This window comes from Thamnophis elegans, chromosome 3 (genome assembly GCF_009769535.1).
Source record: "Thamnophis elegans isolate rThaEle1 chromosome 3, rThaEle1.pri, whole genome shotgun sequence".
NCBI lineage: Eukaryota > Metazoa > Chordata > Lepidosauria > Squamata > Colubridae > Thamnophis > Thamnophis elegans.
The window spans coordinates 66687244-66705206 of NC_045543.1; the positions used below are offsets into that span (position 1 = coordinate 66687244).

Consider the following 17963-nt stretch of genomic DNA (forward strand, 5'->3'; position numbering starts at 1 on the left):
CCTCCATAGGTTAGAAACTGAAGAAATCAGAAATGAGAATTTTATTTTGCAATTCAATCTAGAATAGAAAGTTGGGGGAGCTCTTAAGATCATGTGTGCGCTCTTTATTAACTCTGGCATTCAACTTTTCTCTTCCCAATTAAATGATATTCAGGGTCATGCGGTTATTTGGAGATCATTCATAGCCTGAGTGCATCAATTGCTCTTATAGGCATTGAATTGAATATTAATGAGCGTACACAGACAGGGGTGCATATTATTTTCTTAAGCATTAACAAAAAATACATTAAACTTTGCACCACAATGAAATTCAGAGGGTCAAGTTTTCTAATTTTTATTATGGGTGTTCTGCATTCTTTCCAATTCTTTTAGGATAAAATTTAACTGAACTAAAAAAAAATCCACATATCGCTGTGACAACGAAATGTTTGCTTATGCGCTGTTCAATCCATCATTGCTTATCATTTCAGTGAATGCAAAATATACTTCTTAATAGTTTCATTACTCACAGCTAAAGTAAAGGGAGGGGGGTGTTTTTTAAACATGTAATGATCGCAAGCAGCCCAAGATGGTGATGACTAACTTTGGAACCTAATTCCATTGAAGAAAATCTTCAGAGCACAAGAAATAAAACTTGACAAAATTAATGTTGAGCCATTTTAGTGAAGGAGCAAGGACAGTATACCCATCCGCAAATTTGTTAAAGATTTTATTATTTTATTTAAATAAAATAATAAAATTTTCATAATTTTATTAGTTATTGTCTAGGGCTGGGCTACAAGCCCAAATTAACAACAAAGCTTTCTAAATGAACACACACCAAATCTTAAGAAGTATACTAAGTATTGGGTAATGTAACACGGGTTTGTTTGGCAATAATGGACATATTTTGAATGTATTTAAAACAGATAAATTCGCACCATAGTAAAACCCATCTATAAATGCAAAAAGTAGTATTTTGGTCAGGTAGACTAGAGTAATTGTTTTGCTGAATCATTTGTGCTTTTTAAAAAAAGCTTGCTTTTAAACCATTTACAGTGTGGAATTTTGAAGTAGAAAGTTCCATAAATCAACAAATCAGTTATCATCTCCCTACAAGTTAATTCATTATTTTATTAATCCACATATATTACTACATGTGTGACCCATTTGTTCTCCAAAAGTTTCTATCATCCCTTTATTTGCATCCATGTTGCCAGTTTTAACTTCAGAATCAGAAAACTATCGTGGGCCTACACATATGTGGGTCACACAGAAGCAGCAGTCCATGTGCTGGTAGCCAGAAACAAAGGTTTCGTATTACAGAAATGATTCTTGAGAGTGTCATCTGTTTTTCTTTTCTCCTTCCACAGACAAAATGTCTAATCTAAAAAAAAAAAATCCTTTAAGTTTCCAAAATTGTTTTCTGTCACGTAACATATAGTATATGTATGTATATATATGTACTGTATGGTATAACGGCTGTGTTCACACACCCTGTTACAACATAATGTGGTTTGTTTGGTTTAGCTTGATTGCATGGGAATTTCAAGATAGAAGAAATTTGGCTCCCAGATACCTCATGTTCTTATTTCCATTCTAAATCCCCTCTCCCAAAACAGGTTTTAAATTTGGTCTAAGACTTTAGGAGGGGACTGTTACAGGGGAGTTATAGGTAGTTATAGGAATGTGAGCAGAAAGTTCTCAGCCCACTGTTAATCTTGAGGGTCCTCTCACCCCAGAAAAACTAGGGCACGGAAATGTGGTCACATTTCTGCCATATTTGGTAAGCCATATTTTGCAGAAATGGGTGCTACCCATTGGCAAGATGGCCATCGTTGTCTTAGGTTAAGCTTTGTTTGCAAATAAACTTGTGGATTATTTAATAACCATTATTTAAAAAGCCATTGTTTAGCACAAACAAACCCTGATTTGCAGATTCACATGTTGCACTAAGCCATTTTCACTTAACACATTGTGTGAACCTGGAGATTACAGGCTATTAAAATCACAGTTTGAGCAAACTATGACAGTATAATGTGTCGACCCAGCCACAGTATAACTGCAGTTGGCAGATTTAATGTTAATATACCTAGTAATGCAAATAAAAGATTTTCCAATCTTCATTATTATTCATATACGTTAAAAGAAAAGAACGTGAGCTTGAATCTCAATCACATTATTCTAAAGCATAATTCAGAATTATTTTTAACCAGGCAATTCCTTCAATTCTTCTATCCATATACAAACATAATTAAGGCATAATATCTTTAGTCTAAAAAGACTGCTTATATCCAAAATCATTTACCAATTTTGTTACAACAGTTGATCAGAGACATGTACTACATATTTCAAAAACTGTTTCATTAAAAAGAAATCAAGAATCTATATTTGGAAAACTATTTCTTGATTTCAAAGAACTACATTTCAAGTAAAAAAAAAAGAAACGTATCAAATATTTTGAAAATGCAAAAGACAATCCTTTTCAAAATGCAAAAGACAAAAGTTTTGATTTTCTGGAGTTTTTCATGTTACTCTTGGCTTTTCAACTTTCAGTCTCCAAGTGTCACCATTTTTTTTCTTCCAAAGATTCAAATGAGATGAAATTATATGTTAATATATAATGTTCCATATCAATTTTGCTTCTAATAATTTTTCATGGTTGACACTCCAGAAATCTCTCCATTTTCAAATTATTATATGTCCAATTTCAACTGATTTTAGAGAAAGAATCCTGTGGCAGCCTCTTTTTTTTTAATGAAGGATTTAATACTAATTTGTTCTTTATTGGATTTACATTTAAGAATCGGTCTCCATGATGAGTATCAGCACAACTGAACAAGTTAGAATAAGAAAAAGTAATTTTCGATCGAAATGCTATTTGCGTTCGTCATTTAATCTGGCGTACATCTTGGTACTGAAAAACTTGTCTTCACTGGGGGAATAAGATGCATCTTTGATCACTCCTGAGAAGGAAGAGTCCACCACTGGATGAAAAGGAAAAGCAGGAAACAAGCCAGTCCTCAGGTATGGTGCCATCAATCCAGGTAAAGCTCTTCCTGGGGGAGAATAAGTCACTCTTAGAGGTCCAATTCCCAGTCTAGGGCTTAAGCCATAAAAATTCATCTCTCTCCTGGAAGAGGCCGAGCTGGTTTGAAGAGGAACAAATGCTGATTTATTGCCAAGCGCTGCTGCGACATCTACTCCGAGGCCAAAATCAGAAGGTCTCTGGAAAGCACTGCATTCAGGCAAGACTGGGATTGCAAGCTCTCGGAATCCTGGCCTGTGTTCGCTGGCATTCAGGATCTGCTCTATAGCTTGGACTATGTCTCCTCTGCAGAGCTGCAGAACCCTTTCCAACCTGCTTGGTTTGTGATTAGGAAAGACCTTGGTAAGAATATTAAGGGGGTCTCTGCGCTTTAAGGCACTGTCAGCAACAGAAGCAGTAGCAGCAGCAGGAGGGATGCTGCATCACAGGGAACAAAATCCTTGGGACACTCGCTTTCATTTCCAGATTCCATGTCCGACGAAGACAAAGAGGCTGGGCTGTCAGTTCCTTCTAAAGATTCATCAGTACCCGATAAAGCTATCTCTTTATTTAAAGTCTGCGTCTCGGTGGCTTCTCTTGATTACTTCCAGCAGCTTCAGAAGATGTCAGGGAGGGTGTAAGCAAATGGACTACAGAAGTGCCCGATTCACTGCAGTAGAAGTCATACTTCTGAATCTTCTCTTCTAATGGGGGAAAAAATGCAACCAAATACTCAATTATTACAATATATCTGATTCATCTACTGCTTTCTCATATAAACACCCTAAGGCCTCTAGGCATTACCGTTATGGAATCACATCGTCTATTCAATATTATATGTACACAATTCAGTTATCTTTAAAACTCTTCTTTTCACTGCACATACCTCCTTGTTACCGCAAGTGCACAAGTCACAGGTTGCTATGTTGCATGGCATACAATGTATATATCCCATTTTTTGGCACCTATTATGAAATATCCAAGAAGGATTGTTTACATGTACAGAGTGTGAAACAAACAATGCACTTACTGCAAAAAGTAAAAACACTACAGCAGTACAACATGGAAATCATAAAATGGAAGCAATATATCTACACAGGATATGTGAAGTCGCTCCCAAGTGCTTAAAATCTACAAACTGTATCTGAAAGTAAATTGTCACAATGGGATAATGTGCTTTTGTCTCCATAAAGAAGAAAATAATGTTTCCATGCTTTTTCCATACAACTTGTTCTTCTGCCTACAGAGATTTCCTACAACACAAGCTGATTGCAGAAAGACCATTTAAATAATGAGAGCCACTAAAAGAAAACTATAATACCCATTACCTTTTAACAGAGCTTTCCAAGATAATTTCTTGGTGCTTTGTATCTTTACTACTACAATTGCCCATACGAAGGCCAGCGCATAGATTTAGTTCATTTGCCCGTTGGAACAAGCAACTATGCTGTTTTGGTTAGTATACAGGCAGTGTCAAATGCCTTGCAAACATTAATAATACCTTTGTATAATTTTTAGAATTATAATGTTAATAAACTATTTTTCCAAAGCATTCATATTTTCCATAAAATATAAGCAAATGGCCAACCTGCACCCAAGATTAAAAATGCAACTTCTCCAATAATCCATGCTATGGAACATGATGAAAAGCCACAATCTTAACACATTCTGGGAAGTGCCAGAATGTGGATGTGTTTGAGATGGAAGAAGAGCTATAATGCTATTAAAAATAGTTTTTAACATTTTGAGCCTAAAAAGAGAGTTCATATTCTTTCTAATATAAATTATTGTGCCAACCCAAGACCATTTAGATGAATGCATCTTACAGAGATCAATGGATTCTATCTATAGTTCATTTCAATTCCAGCAATACACAGAGTTGAGCTGTGGTTCTTTTTCCTTCCTTCCTTCCTTCCTTCCTTCCTTCCTTCCTTCCTTCCTTCCTCCCTCCCTCCCTCCCCCCTTCCTTTATAACCACAGGAAAGGCAGATTCCTACTTTACAATCTATTACATCAAGCAAAATGATTACTAGTTTCCTAAGGTGTTTCTTCACTAAGACTAAATAACAATTAATTAAGTAATGGATAATCTTCATAATCCAAAAAAGATTTGAGCTGCACACTATACTCACATTAAATACTAACTGATAGCTATTATTTCCCTTGAAGGTCACTAAAAACAAAAGAAAAAAGAAAATTCTATCAGTCCTATCACAAATTGCTATCAAAACATATTATTGCACAAGCTGCACACACTTCAAAGATACCATCCCCATCATTCTCCGTGATCTCCCTCTGATCTCTGAAGAAACCTAAAACTGAAAACTTGGGGGGAAAGAACTAGTGATTCTCCTTTCCCCACAAGAGATGCTTAATTATATTTGCCAAAATCCTGGATTATTCACCGTTCAGACATAAGCTCTTGCGAACCAGGCTGACTGAAACGCCACCAATTTCTCACCTCTGACTTAAAGCCCTTTAAGGTGGAATCAGCCGCGGTTGATTGAGTTCGGGGGATTTTCTTTCTGCCCGCTCCCCACCACTTTTTATGGAAATTTAACCCCAAACATCGAGGGAAATCCCACCTCTTCGCGCGCGCTGGAACACCGGGCAGAAACTCTTAGCAGCAGGCTCGCTTTCAGCGCCGGCGTCGCCGGCCGCCTGGCTCCCGGGGCTCAGGTGGACCGCAACAGGCGTCCGCTTTTGCTGCTGGTGAGTTCCGCCGCCGCCGCCGCCGGCCCGCGCGTCGATCTCCTCCTGCGCTTGCTGCCTGCGCAACGCCACCTGGGCGGCCATCACGCGTTGCCGCTCCGCTATGAGCGAGCACTTGGCGCAACCACAGTCCCGCCAGCGGCAGAAGCGCTTGTGGCCCTTCAGCGCCGACACCACGCCGTGGTTGCGGCAGCGGGCGCACTTCGGCGTGCGCGGATAACACACGCCGCGCTCCAGCCCCACCGCCGCCTGCGCGTAGCAGCTGGAGGGATTGCCTGCGGTGGCGGCGGCTGCTGCCGCCGCTGCAGCCGCGGCGGCCGCGGCGCGCACGAAGAAGCTAGGAGGGCGAAGGAAGGTGGGCGGCATGGGGACCCCCGCCGCTGCCGAAGGTGCTCTGGGCACCGAAACGGGCAGCCCTGGTGGGGGCAGGAGAGGCGGGTTGCTCGTCGCCATGAGTCCGCGGATCGGGAGCAGCGCACAGTAGTTCCTCCGAAGGCGCGAGTGCGATTCGCTTTTGCGCGAGTGTGATCGGGCGCTGGCCCCCCCGCAGACCCCGAGAGAGTGGCTGGCGGGGTGTCCGCCCACTTGAGAGCAGGGAGCCGCCCACCAAGACCGAAGGGACGGGGGAATCTAACTCTCTGGCCGACTTGGAAGTGTCTCTGTGGAGATTCTCAGTCGTCCAGCAGGTCATGGTTGCCCCAAAAGTGCTTTTTTTTCCCCCAAAAGGCAACTGGACTCTCTTTGTTTTGTCTTTGAAGAGGTTTGGCTTCTCATCCAAGAAGCTTCTCCAGCTCAGAGCTGAAGAAGCTTCTTGGATGAGAAGCGAAATGTCTTCAAAGAAAAATCAGAAAATCCTTTTGCCTCTTGAACAAAAGCACCTTTGGGACATGAGAAGAGTTAGAAAAGGACCTTGAATTTGCCTATCCACATCCAAGAAGCTTCTTCAGCTCTTGAAAAGCTGAAGAAAAAGTTTCTTCAGAAGCTGAATAACCTCCTTGGATGAGAAGCGAAACATCTTTAAAGAAAAACCAGAAAGTCCAGTAACCTCTTGAAAAAAGCACCTTTGAGACGAGTTGGAAGTGAGTGTTTGTGTCTGTGGGTTGGTTGCACTATTGTACGCTTCTAGAGGTGCCAAGAAACATCTCCACTTTTTAGCCTCAGAAACATGTATGTGTGAAAAGCATTCGGGAACTGTGTCACCTTTATCTTTTTTTTTCCCTTGACACCTTCCAACACCAACCCATGTCAGGCAGGTGAGCCTGCATTCAGATGCATGCTGATCTCAGGAAAAAGCAGTGGCGCACCAAACCATCTTCCATTAAGCAGGCTTGACTTTTTTTTAAAAAAAAATCCCTTACGTTCATGGTGCTATACAACCAAACTTCGCAAATATATTCCCTTCAGTGGGGATAAACAAAAAATCCAAGCTAAAGAAGTTTCTTGGATGAGCAGGGAAACGTCTTCAAAGGGGGGAAAAAAACCAGAAAATCTAGTTGCCTCTTGAAAGAGCACATTTGGCACAAAAAATCTGAAAACAATTGGCAACCTTTTGCTCCTGCTTCCCACCCATACACACCCCTGTTTCTGGTGGCCTAAAATTATTTGAAGTAAGGCATTTGGCATGCGCTGCAGTATCAGATAAAATTCACTTTGCCGCTGTGATTATGTTGTGCCGCTCTTATTTCCTAAGAATAAGCAAGATTTATTAGAAGAGGATAGCTAATCCCCAAAGAATGTTAAAACACCTTCCAGACTGACAAGATCTATCATCCCTTCCCATCCCAGTGAAGCTCTCACAGCAAGATTAACAAGATAAAATTTATCTTATGTACATTTGGGCTTTATTGGTAATGACTGCATTATCCATGCCTCCTCCACATGTGTGAAACTTTTAACTCAAGCACTGTCAGCCAGGCAAGTTAGAGCAGAATAAGAAACCAATTGTATCTGGGTCAGGATTACTTTTATTGTAATAGCTATAAAAAGACAATCGTGCAAGTCTGAATGAGCTTTCCTCTGCCCTCACTCTACCCTCATGTGAACAAGGAAGGGTCATGCTTGAAATGCTTTTTCAACTTTATTGGCCTCATTGACTTATTTGACTGTTGCCTTAGTTGACAGCTCTTCTGTCTGTCCTTGAAGGCCATTTCCTATGCCCTGTACAAGAATTCAGACTTGACAGAAGACCTTATTGATTGCTGTTTATATACTATTCTCAGAAATAAGGTGCTTTAGTTTGTTTGAAGTATTAGACTGATATTTAATGGTCATATTCCCAGCTCAATGTGTGAATCTAGCCAGAGAATAGTTCTCTAGTGCAGATAAATATATAAAGCACATTGAGCCTTACTGATTCAGGCCGGGAGTACATGTACTAAAAGCTATTTTCCAACTTGGCTCAATGCATGATTTTATTGCTTGCCCAGCATGAATATAAAAACATTTGTCTTCTACTAAGCCACCATATTGTATTCATATCTATGTTTAAAACTGCACACTTCAAACAAATTTTTTAAGGCTTTTGTTGCTGTGATAATAAGAGGATGCTTTTTGTTTGGTTTTAAGAGCCATCATAGACAATGTTAGAAATTGAGTTTCAAAACAAGGCTGACCACTTCCTGAAATGATTGTCTAAGCCTGCAATGCAGGTAGTCCTGAACTTACAACCATCCATTGAATGACCATTCAAACTTACAATGGCAGTGAGAAAAGGGACTTATGACCAACAAGAGTTGAAGCATTCCCACATGATCAAGATTTGACAGCTGGCATGTTATTTATGACAGCTGCACTTGTCCTGAAGTCATTTGATTGCTATTTCTAACCTTCCCTGCTACCTTCCATCAAGCAAAGTGAGTGGGAGAGGGGGAAGCCAGATTCACTTAATGATCAAAGAATTCACTTAACAAATATAGCAAAATAAAAATATAGCAAAACAAAAATAAAATGGGGCCAAACTCACTTAACAACTCCCTTGCTTGGCAATTGAAATTTTGAACTCAATTGTGGTTGTAGATCGAGAGCTACCTGTACATTCCTTTCTTGTTTACCCAGGTTTCAATAGCTGAGGCAGATCTGTTAACTGTTCCAGAGGAACAGCCACTCTTTGTGAGTATTAGCACTGACAGGAACTCCAAATATTTGAGGACTTTTGCTTTTAACTTTTTTATTAGTTTATTGAGGTATAAAATACAAAGGGGAAAAAAGCATGAAAAAGTAAGAAGAGAGGTAGGGAAAAAGAAGGGATTCTTTTCTAAATATAGAAAAGAAAAAGGCACTGACATCCTACTCTTTTTTATTTTTTTTTAGTTTTAAACAAACATAAAACAAACAAACAAAACACAGACAAAGTATAAAAACCCTTCTCCAATTACTTACAGTGTGTCAATTGGTTACAAAACTTTTGTGCTTCCTCACAACAGTCTTCACTTGCAATTTACATAAAGTCAATCTAATATATATGTATACAATTATTATGATTATTAAACATTCATGTGACTATAACTGATTATTACATCCTTATTATTAAATTTAAAATAAATTTATATTATGGAATTTCATTACATCATCCTGAAATCATCTGATAGTATTACATCTTTATATTCTATATAGTTATTTATCTTTTATAACAAAGCCTCTCAGCCTCTAGGTGTTTCCAAGCCTCTCAGCCTCTAGGTAGCACCATTACTTCTGTTTCCTCTGCTTTTACCCCTCTCTTTAGATTCCAAGCTTAGGGGGGAAAAAGAAATTCTTTAAAAAAAAGACAATCCAGCTGAGCGTCGAAAAAAGAAAGGAAAGGAATTCATAATCCACCAATAAAAAAAGGAAAAAATAGAAGGAAAAAAGAAAAGCAGTCCAATTTAAAAAGTAAGAGGCATTTGTAAAAATTCCATCCCGCCAAAAAACACCAAAGTTAAAAAAGGATAACACCCTAAGTTTAATACAGGCTTAATTCACCACTTACTCTCTTCTGTCTTCAATTTTAATTTTGCTCTAAGTCTTTTTGGGTGTACTCTAATAGTAAAAATTTATCTCACCATTTCGACACACTCTCTCTCTCCTGCTTTTCTTCCATTCAAGGGCTGTCCCAACCTTCTGCAGCTTAATGGCTGCTTCTCATTGTTGCCGGAAAAAAGAGCTTCTCCTGGATCAATCAGGGACTTTTCAATGTCCCTGAAATCAGCAGGACGTGTCTTTCTATCACTGTCTCTACGGGACGGTTTGGGTCCAAAAGGACCATCCAGCAGCAGAGATATCGACAGCAATCTTGGAGCTCCAAGATTGCATGTCATGTCGTTGCGACGTTAGCCCGCCCCCCTGACATCTGACTCTTTAGCACAGTAGAAGGTAACAACATTACAACCACAACTTTTTGCTTTTACACAACAGTATGCACATGCCATTTCTATAATAATAAGCCTGTCTAGTTTACAAAAACAAAATCAATTTCATTTTTTCCCCATTGTAACCATCAAATCTGGAAGCCATTTCAAAATTGGGACAAAATTAAATATATTCTCTTCTTTGGATTGAATAAAAATCATTAACCATTTCCGCTTCTCTTTGCTGTGAGGGATAATATCATTCATTCTTATATTTTCAAACCTAGTCAATAATATTTTTTTTGCTTCTTGATTACAATGAATTTCTAAGTAGGGAGTTAATATTCGTGAAGAAGGGCCACAGATGCTTCACTGAGGTAATTCCTTTGGTTTCCAGACATAAATATGCATAAATATATAGCCTTTCCAACACACTGCTTTAAATAAATATCCAGACCAACTTTACAAATATATTGTTTCTGTTTCCTATCTCCACAAAGGCCAGAAATGATCATTTCTGTGTATATTGGAATAAGACTGAAATTTTCATTCCTTTGTCTCTTTTTATATATGGTCGTTTTCAGTACTTTTAAAGCTAAAATAGCTGCATTGCATTAACTGGAGGCCTATTTTGAAAAGGGTACATAAGAGAGCCGTATATTCCTGACTGTCTCCTTATTAGCTTCATGTAGGCATCTGTTTACCTTCAGCTAGAAGAATATAAGCATCTAATTGAACAACCTGACTCTGAAATCATTTCTAAGCAATGATACCCTGAACAATTATAATGAATTGTCCTCAGGCAAAATTAAACGAGACAGTGTGCGATGAGCTTGCCTCTCACTGGCTGATCATGTATCTGTGCAATCACCCAAACCATACAGTTTTCCACTCATTATGCTGATAAGGGGCTGGGAACCTGCATTAGCTTCTATCTGGAAATGATGCTCAAAGGAGTAAGCCGATGTAGAATGACCAAAGCCTTATAAATCCTAGGAGGACTCTGGACAAAAAAAAACCCTTGGAAATTGAAGTGATTAGTTCAAATATCTAATAGAATAGAATATAATTCTTTTTGGCCGTGTTTTATTGGACACACAAGGAATTTGTCTTTGGTGCATATGCTCTCAGTGTACATAAAAGGAAAAAGTGCATTCATCAAGACTCATAAGATACAACACTTAGTGATAGTCATAGAATACTGATAAGCAATCAAATCATATTAGGAAACAAACAGAACAATATAAATCGTAAAAATACAAGCAACATGATATAATCACGTGGGAAGAGATAGGTAATAGGAAGGATGAGAAGAAGAATACAGGTAGTCCTTGACTTACGACCACAATTGAGCCCAACATTTACGTTGCTAAGTGAGACAGTTGTTAAGTGAATTCTTAGCCGATTTTATGACTTTTCTCACCACCGTTGTTAAGGGAATCACTGCAGTTGTTACGATAGTAACAAAGTTGTTAAATGGCTTCCCCATTGATTTTGTTCATCAGAAGGTCACAAAAGGTGATCACATGACCCCAGGACACTGCAACCATTGTAAATATGAGTCAATTGCCAAGCATCCACATTTTGATCACATGACCATGGGGATGCTTCAGCTGTTCTAGGTGTGAAAAAGTCATAATTCCTTTTTCTCAGTGCTATTGTAGCTTCAAACGGTCACTAAAAAAGCTGTTGTAAGTCTATGACCTTAACGTGTTTGAGCAAGTGTTGAAGATACACTAGGGGGTCTCCAAACTGGGCAACTTTAAGACTTGTGGATTTCAACTGGCTAGGGAATTCTGGGAGTTAAATTGGCCACATTTGAAGACCCCTGTGATAGACTATCAGTTTCAGTTCAGTATCTTATAATGCTAATACAATTAGGCAAAATCTGTATAAAATCAGTTCAGTATCTTATAATGCTAACACGATTAGGCAAAAGTATGTCAGTTTGTGAGTATTAGAAATCCATGAAACATTTGATGGCCCAATTCATGGAAGAAGAGAAATAGAACATGTGGGACATATCCACAGATGGTATGATTAGGTGCCGGAAGAATGGGGCGGGGGGGGGGGAATCAACAGTTTTCCTGTACAAAGGATCAGCAACTAGGCCATGACCAGCTGCCAATCATCTGGCTTAACCAAAAAAGAGGAGATCTTCTCACTTGTAAGCCCTTTCTTAACTCTAGAAGTAGGAAGAGTAGGGAGGCTTAGAATTAGAACAGAGTTCACATCTGTTCAGCTTGTATCATGACATGCATACACAAATACACTTAGAGTTGATAAGGTTAGAGATTGAAGTTCAAAAGGAAAAAGTGCTTCTGATTCATCAGAATAAAAGGAAGAAAGTCCTTTTATATATCTAGGATATATAAATCATACAAAGCTTAGTTGTATTACTGAGTTTTGTCAATATCTGAATTAAAAAGGGGCAGAAATCTGGAATATTATTTTTCCACTGACTTTTTCAGTCAAATCTTTCAAACCCAGGTAGACAGTAACTTGGTTTCAACAGCTCAGCTCTTTGCCCAAATAGAAAGAAGGAAATAGATCACAGCCATAAAATAGAATAGAATAGAATAGAATAGAATAGAATAGAACAGAACAGAGAACAGAACAGAACAGAACAGAAGAGAACAGAACAGAACAGAATTGAATTGAATTCTTTATTGGCCAAGTGTGATTGGACACATAAGGAATTTGTCTTTAGTGCATATGCGCTCAGTGTATATAAGGAGAATAAAATACATTCATCAAGAATCATAAGATATAACGGATAGTCATAGGTTACTAATGAGCAATCAAATCATACTATGAAACAAATAAAACAATATAAATTGTAAAGATACAAGCAACATGGTTATAGTCATAAGTGGGAAGAGATAGGTACTAGGAAGGATAAGAAGAAGAATAGCAATACAGTCTTAGTAAATAATTTGACAGTGTTGTGGGAATTAGTTGTTTAGCGGGTGATGGCATTCGGGGGGAAACTGTCCTTGTGTCTTGTTGTTCTAGTGTGCAGTGCCCTATACAACTATATTATACTATATTACTGGAAGTCATCAACTTCTTCATCAGCAGCACCTTGAATCTCAAAAGTAGTGTCAAAAAATGAGAACCGAATATAAACTTCATCTCTGCTAAGAGGTTTGTTGGCTTTTCACAGAGCAACTCTTAAAGCAGAAGAACTTATGGGCAAGTTTAATTGGGTTTTTTTAAGAGGCAAAGCAAACCAACTCTCAGAACAATTTGAAATAGAAGAGTTCATTCATGGCTTGGTTTACTTGACAGATACAATTTTGGGCCAGGGTACATTTTGTGGGTTAAGGCCCTGCAAGCACCACTGTGGATGCTGCTAAAAAAACACCACATGAGATGTTTAGCCAAACTGCAACCCTGGAAGAGATTATAAGCAGAGAATTATGCTAAATGTCTAGTCCTAAATAAAGGGTTTATTGCAGTCTGAAGTTAAGGAAGACAAAAGACAGCTTTTCTGCAAGCAGAAGTCTTGCAGATATGTGGAAACTTTGTATGATTCTTTTGAACATTGCTTCAAAACTGAAACACAGATTGGAAATCATGTCTTTTTTGACATGGAGAGCATCCGTGATTCAAACTTTGCCACTTATTGACTTGAGGACAATAGAAATTAATTCAACTCAAAGTGTCATGTAGACTTCTGGAACTCCTTGATATAATCTTAGTCGTATATAACAAAGTAACCTATAACTATTCTAATTTTGTTTACCATTACATACCTTTAGAGCACAGTTTATAACAGTGGTTGCCTTCAGTCTGAAAAATTGAAAATAATTGACTGTCAGAAATCATATGTCATGTTAAAAACTACACTATAATTTCAGTTTATTCAAGCCAAATAATCACAGTCTTTTCATTAAAATTTACTTTTGAGCAGGGTTAAAGTTTAGATTTTATGTTATTTGCACACTTTGAGTTTATTTCAATTTGTTTAGAAAACATCAATTAATATTTGCATTAAAAGTGAGAGAAATTTTATTCTTTGTAAATATATATATATATATATATATATATATATATATATATATATATATATATGAACAAAATCATTTTCCAGTGCAAAAAAATAAAGTCTGGGCAACATTTTATGTGCATGTGTTTATGTACATTTATCTCTATAACTTTGATCAGATTCATTGGCCTCCAAAAAGAATAACTTGTTTAGAGAAATTATTTGATAAAAGTGAAATAGGCTTGTATTATGAAACAAATTGCACAAATATGGATTTGAAAATTGGTTACTGAATAAAAGTAGTATATGCTGGCTGCAAAAGACACATGAGAATAAATGAAAAGCTTAGTGAGTGGTTCAACATTGACCAGAAAATAAGAAAAAAATAATAATGTAATGTCCCATAATTTATGGGTTAAGTAGAGGCTTAGCCTGATCTTAGAGATGTGTGGATATTTGTTGAAAGAAGCAAAAATCATCCGTTTAAGAACATGAGTCTCTTATTTGGAAATTGAAGCTGGATATGTCAGGAGAACAAAATGAAGTTGAATACAATGGATACTTAAGAAATGTGTGGTAAAACAAGAAGAAATGGGGTCAAGAATGAACAGGTTTTGAATACATGTGAAATGAATACAAAAGTGCATGAACAGAATGAAAGACATGCATTGAAGTGAAGGGGCAATATATAGAATGAATGAGAACAGGGTCACTAAACAGATATATGAAAGGAAATTGAATAGGTCAAGAGGAAGAGGAAAACTGAGGAAATCATGGCCGCATAGCATTAATGAGATGAGAAAAAGGTGAGAAGTTTAAAGGAAAGAGATAACATGCAAATGGGTGCATGAATCTTAGAAGCAACGGTTGCTTGCAAGGTAGGAAATAGGAGTGGTGTACAGGTGGCCTTCAACTTACAATCATTTGTTTAGTGACCATTCAACTTTACAACAGCACTGAAAAAATGCCTTATGGCTATTTTTCACATGACCATTGCAGCATCCCCATGGCCACATGATCAAAACTTGGGTGCTTACCAACTGTTCATTTTTATGACCCAGTGTCCCAGGATCATGTGATCCCCTTTGGTGACCTTCTGACAAGCAAAGTCAATGGGGAAGCCAGATTCACTTAGCAACCGTGTTACTAACTTAATCGCTGCAGTGATTCACTTAACAACTGTGGCAAGAAAGGCCATAAAATGGGGTAAAAGCCACTTAAGAACTATCTCCTAGCAATAGAAATTTTGGGATAAATTGTGGTTATATGTTGAGAATTACCTTTAGTGAACGGTATTGGTCACCACCTAAGGAGAATAGAGTGATGGCATGCATAAGCATACGATATCAGGGGTGAAATTCAGCAGGTTCTGACAGGTTCTGGAGAACCGGTAGCAGAAATTTTGAGTAGTTCGTAGAACCGACAAATACCACCTCTGGCTGACCCCAGAGTGGGGTGGGAATGGAGATTTGCAGCATCCTTCCCCTGCCACGCCACCAAGCCATGCTCACAGAACTGGTAGTAAAAAAATTTGAATTTCACCACTGTACGATATTAATATTTTTATAGAATCTAGTATGTGCAGGAGACTCTGCCTTTTCCGAAGAGCAGGTAATCCGCAGGAGATTTTATATTTATTCGTAAAATAGATTTATGTAGCCCAATTCGCATACAGTGACTCCAGGCGCACAATCTTATCCACGGTTTAATTTCAGAGGATATTGGTTTTTCACAGCTGTCTTTTCTTTTAAACGTCGTCTGAAATTAGTAAAACACAAATGCCCAAACCTCGTGACCACTTGCAAATTCAAGCCTTTGATTTAGTTGTTTGTTAGATTTATACTGTGCCTTTCATACCTGTGTCTGTAATATCATTCCCCAAACTCTGTATCTCTTCAGAAGCCCAGTTGATTTTGGAATACCTGAGGCATATTTTTTTAAAAAAGAAAAAAGGAAGGAAGGAAGGAGAGAAAGAAAAAAAAAAGAAAGAAAGAAAGAAAGAAAGAAAGAAAGAAAGAAGAAAGAAAGAAAAAAGCGAAGCATTTTTCTAGTGTTAGAAAACAAAGGTGAGGATCATATCCATTGAAGAGCATTAAGTACTCTCATTTTCTAAAGATTTCTAAGCTGTTGTATTAACTGTTGGGCACTGCCAGCCAAATACACTTCAGAATGCACTCTGTTGCCAAGGTGCCAGGCAATCTATTGTACCCAGCTGCATTGCTTCCAGCTGGAATCTTCACAAAAGCAGACAAGTGGGTCAAAATGAAATCAAAATGAAAATCGATCCCCCAGGTGTTCTTTTCATTCTCTCTTCCAATCTGCTTAGGCCAATCCCGAGCTGTTGCAAGCACACAACAACTAATTTTGTTTTTCCCCCTCTTTTTCACCCCAATCTCACTTTCCCACTTCCATATGCACCTGGCAAAATACATTTACAATTGCTGTGTAACTGTGGCTGCCAGCATTAAGTCCTTGTTATTGATTGGTTAAACCATTGATTGGTTGGCGGGTGGGCGGACTGGCTGCCTCCTCTTTTTCCTCTTAATATTATAAGTAGACCAAACTTAGATTTCCCTGCCCCCCCCCGTCAATTATTCACTTGTATTGCTTAGAAAAAATAACTGTCTTTGACCATAGACATCCATTCTTGTTGGCAGTAGTGATGACATAGACCAGTGATGGCTAACCTTTTTGTCATTGCATGCTGAAAGTGTGCGTGTGCAGCAGCACATGCAACACCCCCATGTGTGCCCCAACCCCCATGCATGCATGTGTGATCACCCTCATGCATCCCACACACACATGTATCCCATCCCCACGCATGGCAGAGACCCAAAAACCAGCTGGCCAGCGGGAAGTACGCATGCATGCGTGGTAGAGCTGACCTGCCACCTCTGGCATGCATCCATATGTTCGCCCTCACAGACATAGACCTTATGGCAAGGTCCACATAAAGAAAGCCAAATAATTACCAGCATCGGCAAATGGTGAATGCAGAGTTTCTACCGTAAAGTGTAGACAAAATATTGATTGAGAAATGCCTAGAGGCTGGATTGTTCCAAGCTGCATCTCCCCAAGGTTACTATGCTGCAAAGAGAAAACACTCCCCCACCGAAATTGGTACAAGCCACCAACAGAGTCTGAAACAAGACATGGGGTGACACCAGGGGTGAAATCCAGCAGGTTCTGACAGGTTCTGGAGAACCGGTAGCGTAAATTTTGAGTACTTCAGAGAACCGGAAAATGCCACCTTTGCCTGGCCCCAGAATGGGGAGATTTTGCAGTATCCTTTCCCTGCCATGGCCACCAAGCCACACCACATCCACCAAGCCACGCCCATAGAACGAGTAGTAAAAAAATTAGAATTTCACTACTGGGTGACACCCCCAGAAGAACATTCTGATTGGCCTGCCAAATCTGTTAAGGTAATCACTATATTTATCAACATTTTCAGGTTGAATACAAAAAGAAAAAGATGGTGAACAATCTTCAACCCAAAGTGGAAACTGAGGTAAAAAAAAGCTGATTGAGTTCCAATTTATTTCTAGTTTACACATTAGGTTGTAAAAGTGCGATATTATTTTGTTTTCGACAAGTTTTTTATTTTATTTCCAAAGTTAAAATACAACATAAATAAACCTTCAAGATTCGGTTGAATTTCATGCCAAAACAAGAACTGCTTACATGTTTTATTCAATGGGGGAAAGTTTTCTAAATCAAAGAATTTGGGCTTTGTTTCTTTTAAAACTTTCAAAGTGTTTGGTTGAGATATATACATCTCTTGCTACTTTCCCAAAAGGTAGTGTTTGAAACAAATGTTTAACAACTTTTTATTAAGTCATTTTATATATTGTCTATTGTTACATTTAATACGTTTTAATATATACACATATAAAATGAACCTAAACATTGATAATAGTATGCAAATCCT

The 17963-nt window shown here is 38.3% G+C and overlaps 1 protein-coding gene across 1 annotated transcript; it reads right to left on the reverse strand.

Annotated features, from left to right (window-relative positions):
- Nucleotides 1-2856: 2856 nt before the first annotated feature.
- DMRTA1 (DMRT like family A1) lies at nucleotides 2857-6172 on the reverse strand. The gene is given in 4 exon segments (XM_032213827.1): nucleotides 2857-3450; nucleotides 3453-3595; nucleotides 3598-3711; nucleotides 5593-6172. Coding segments are annotated over 4 exon segments (1431 nt in total).
- Nucleotides 6173-17963: the final 11791 nt, after the last annotated feature.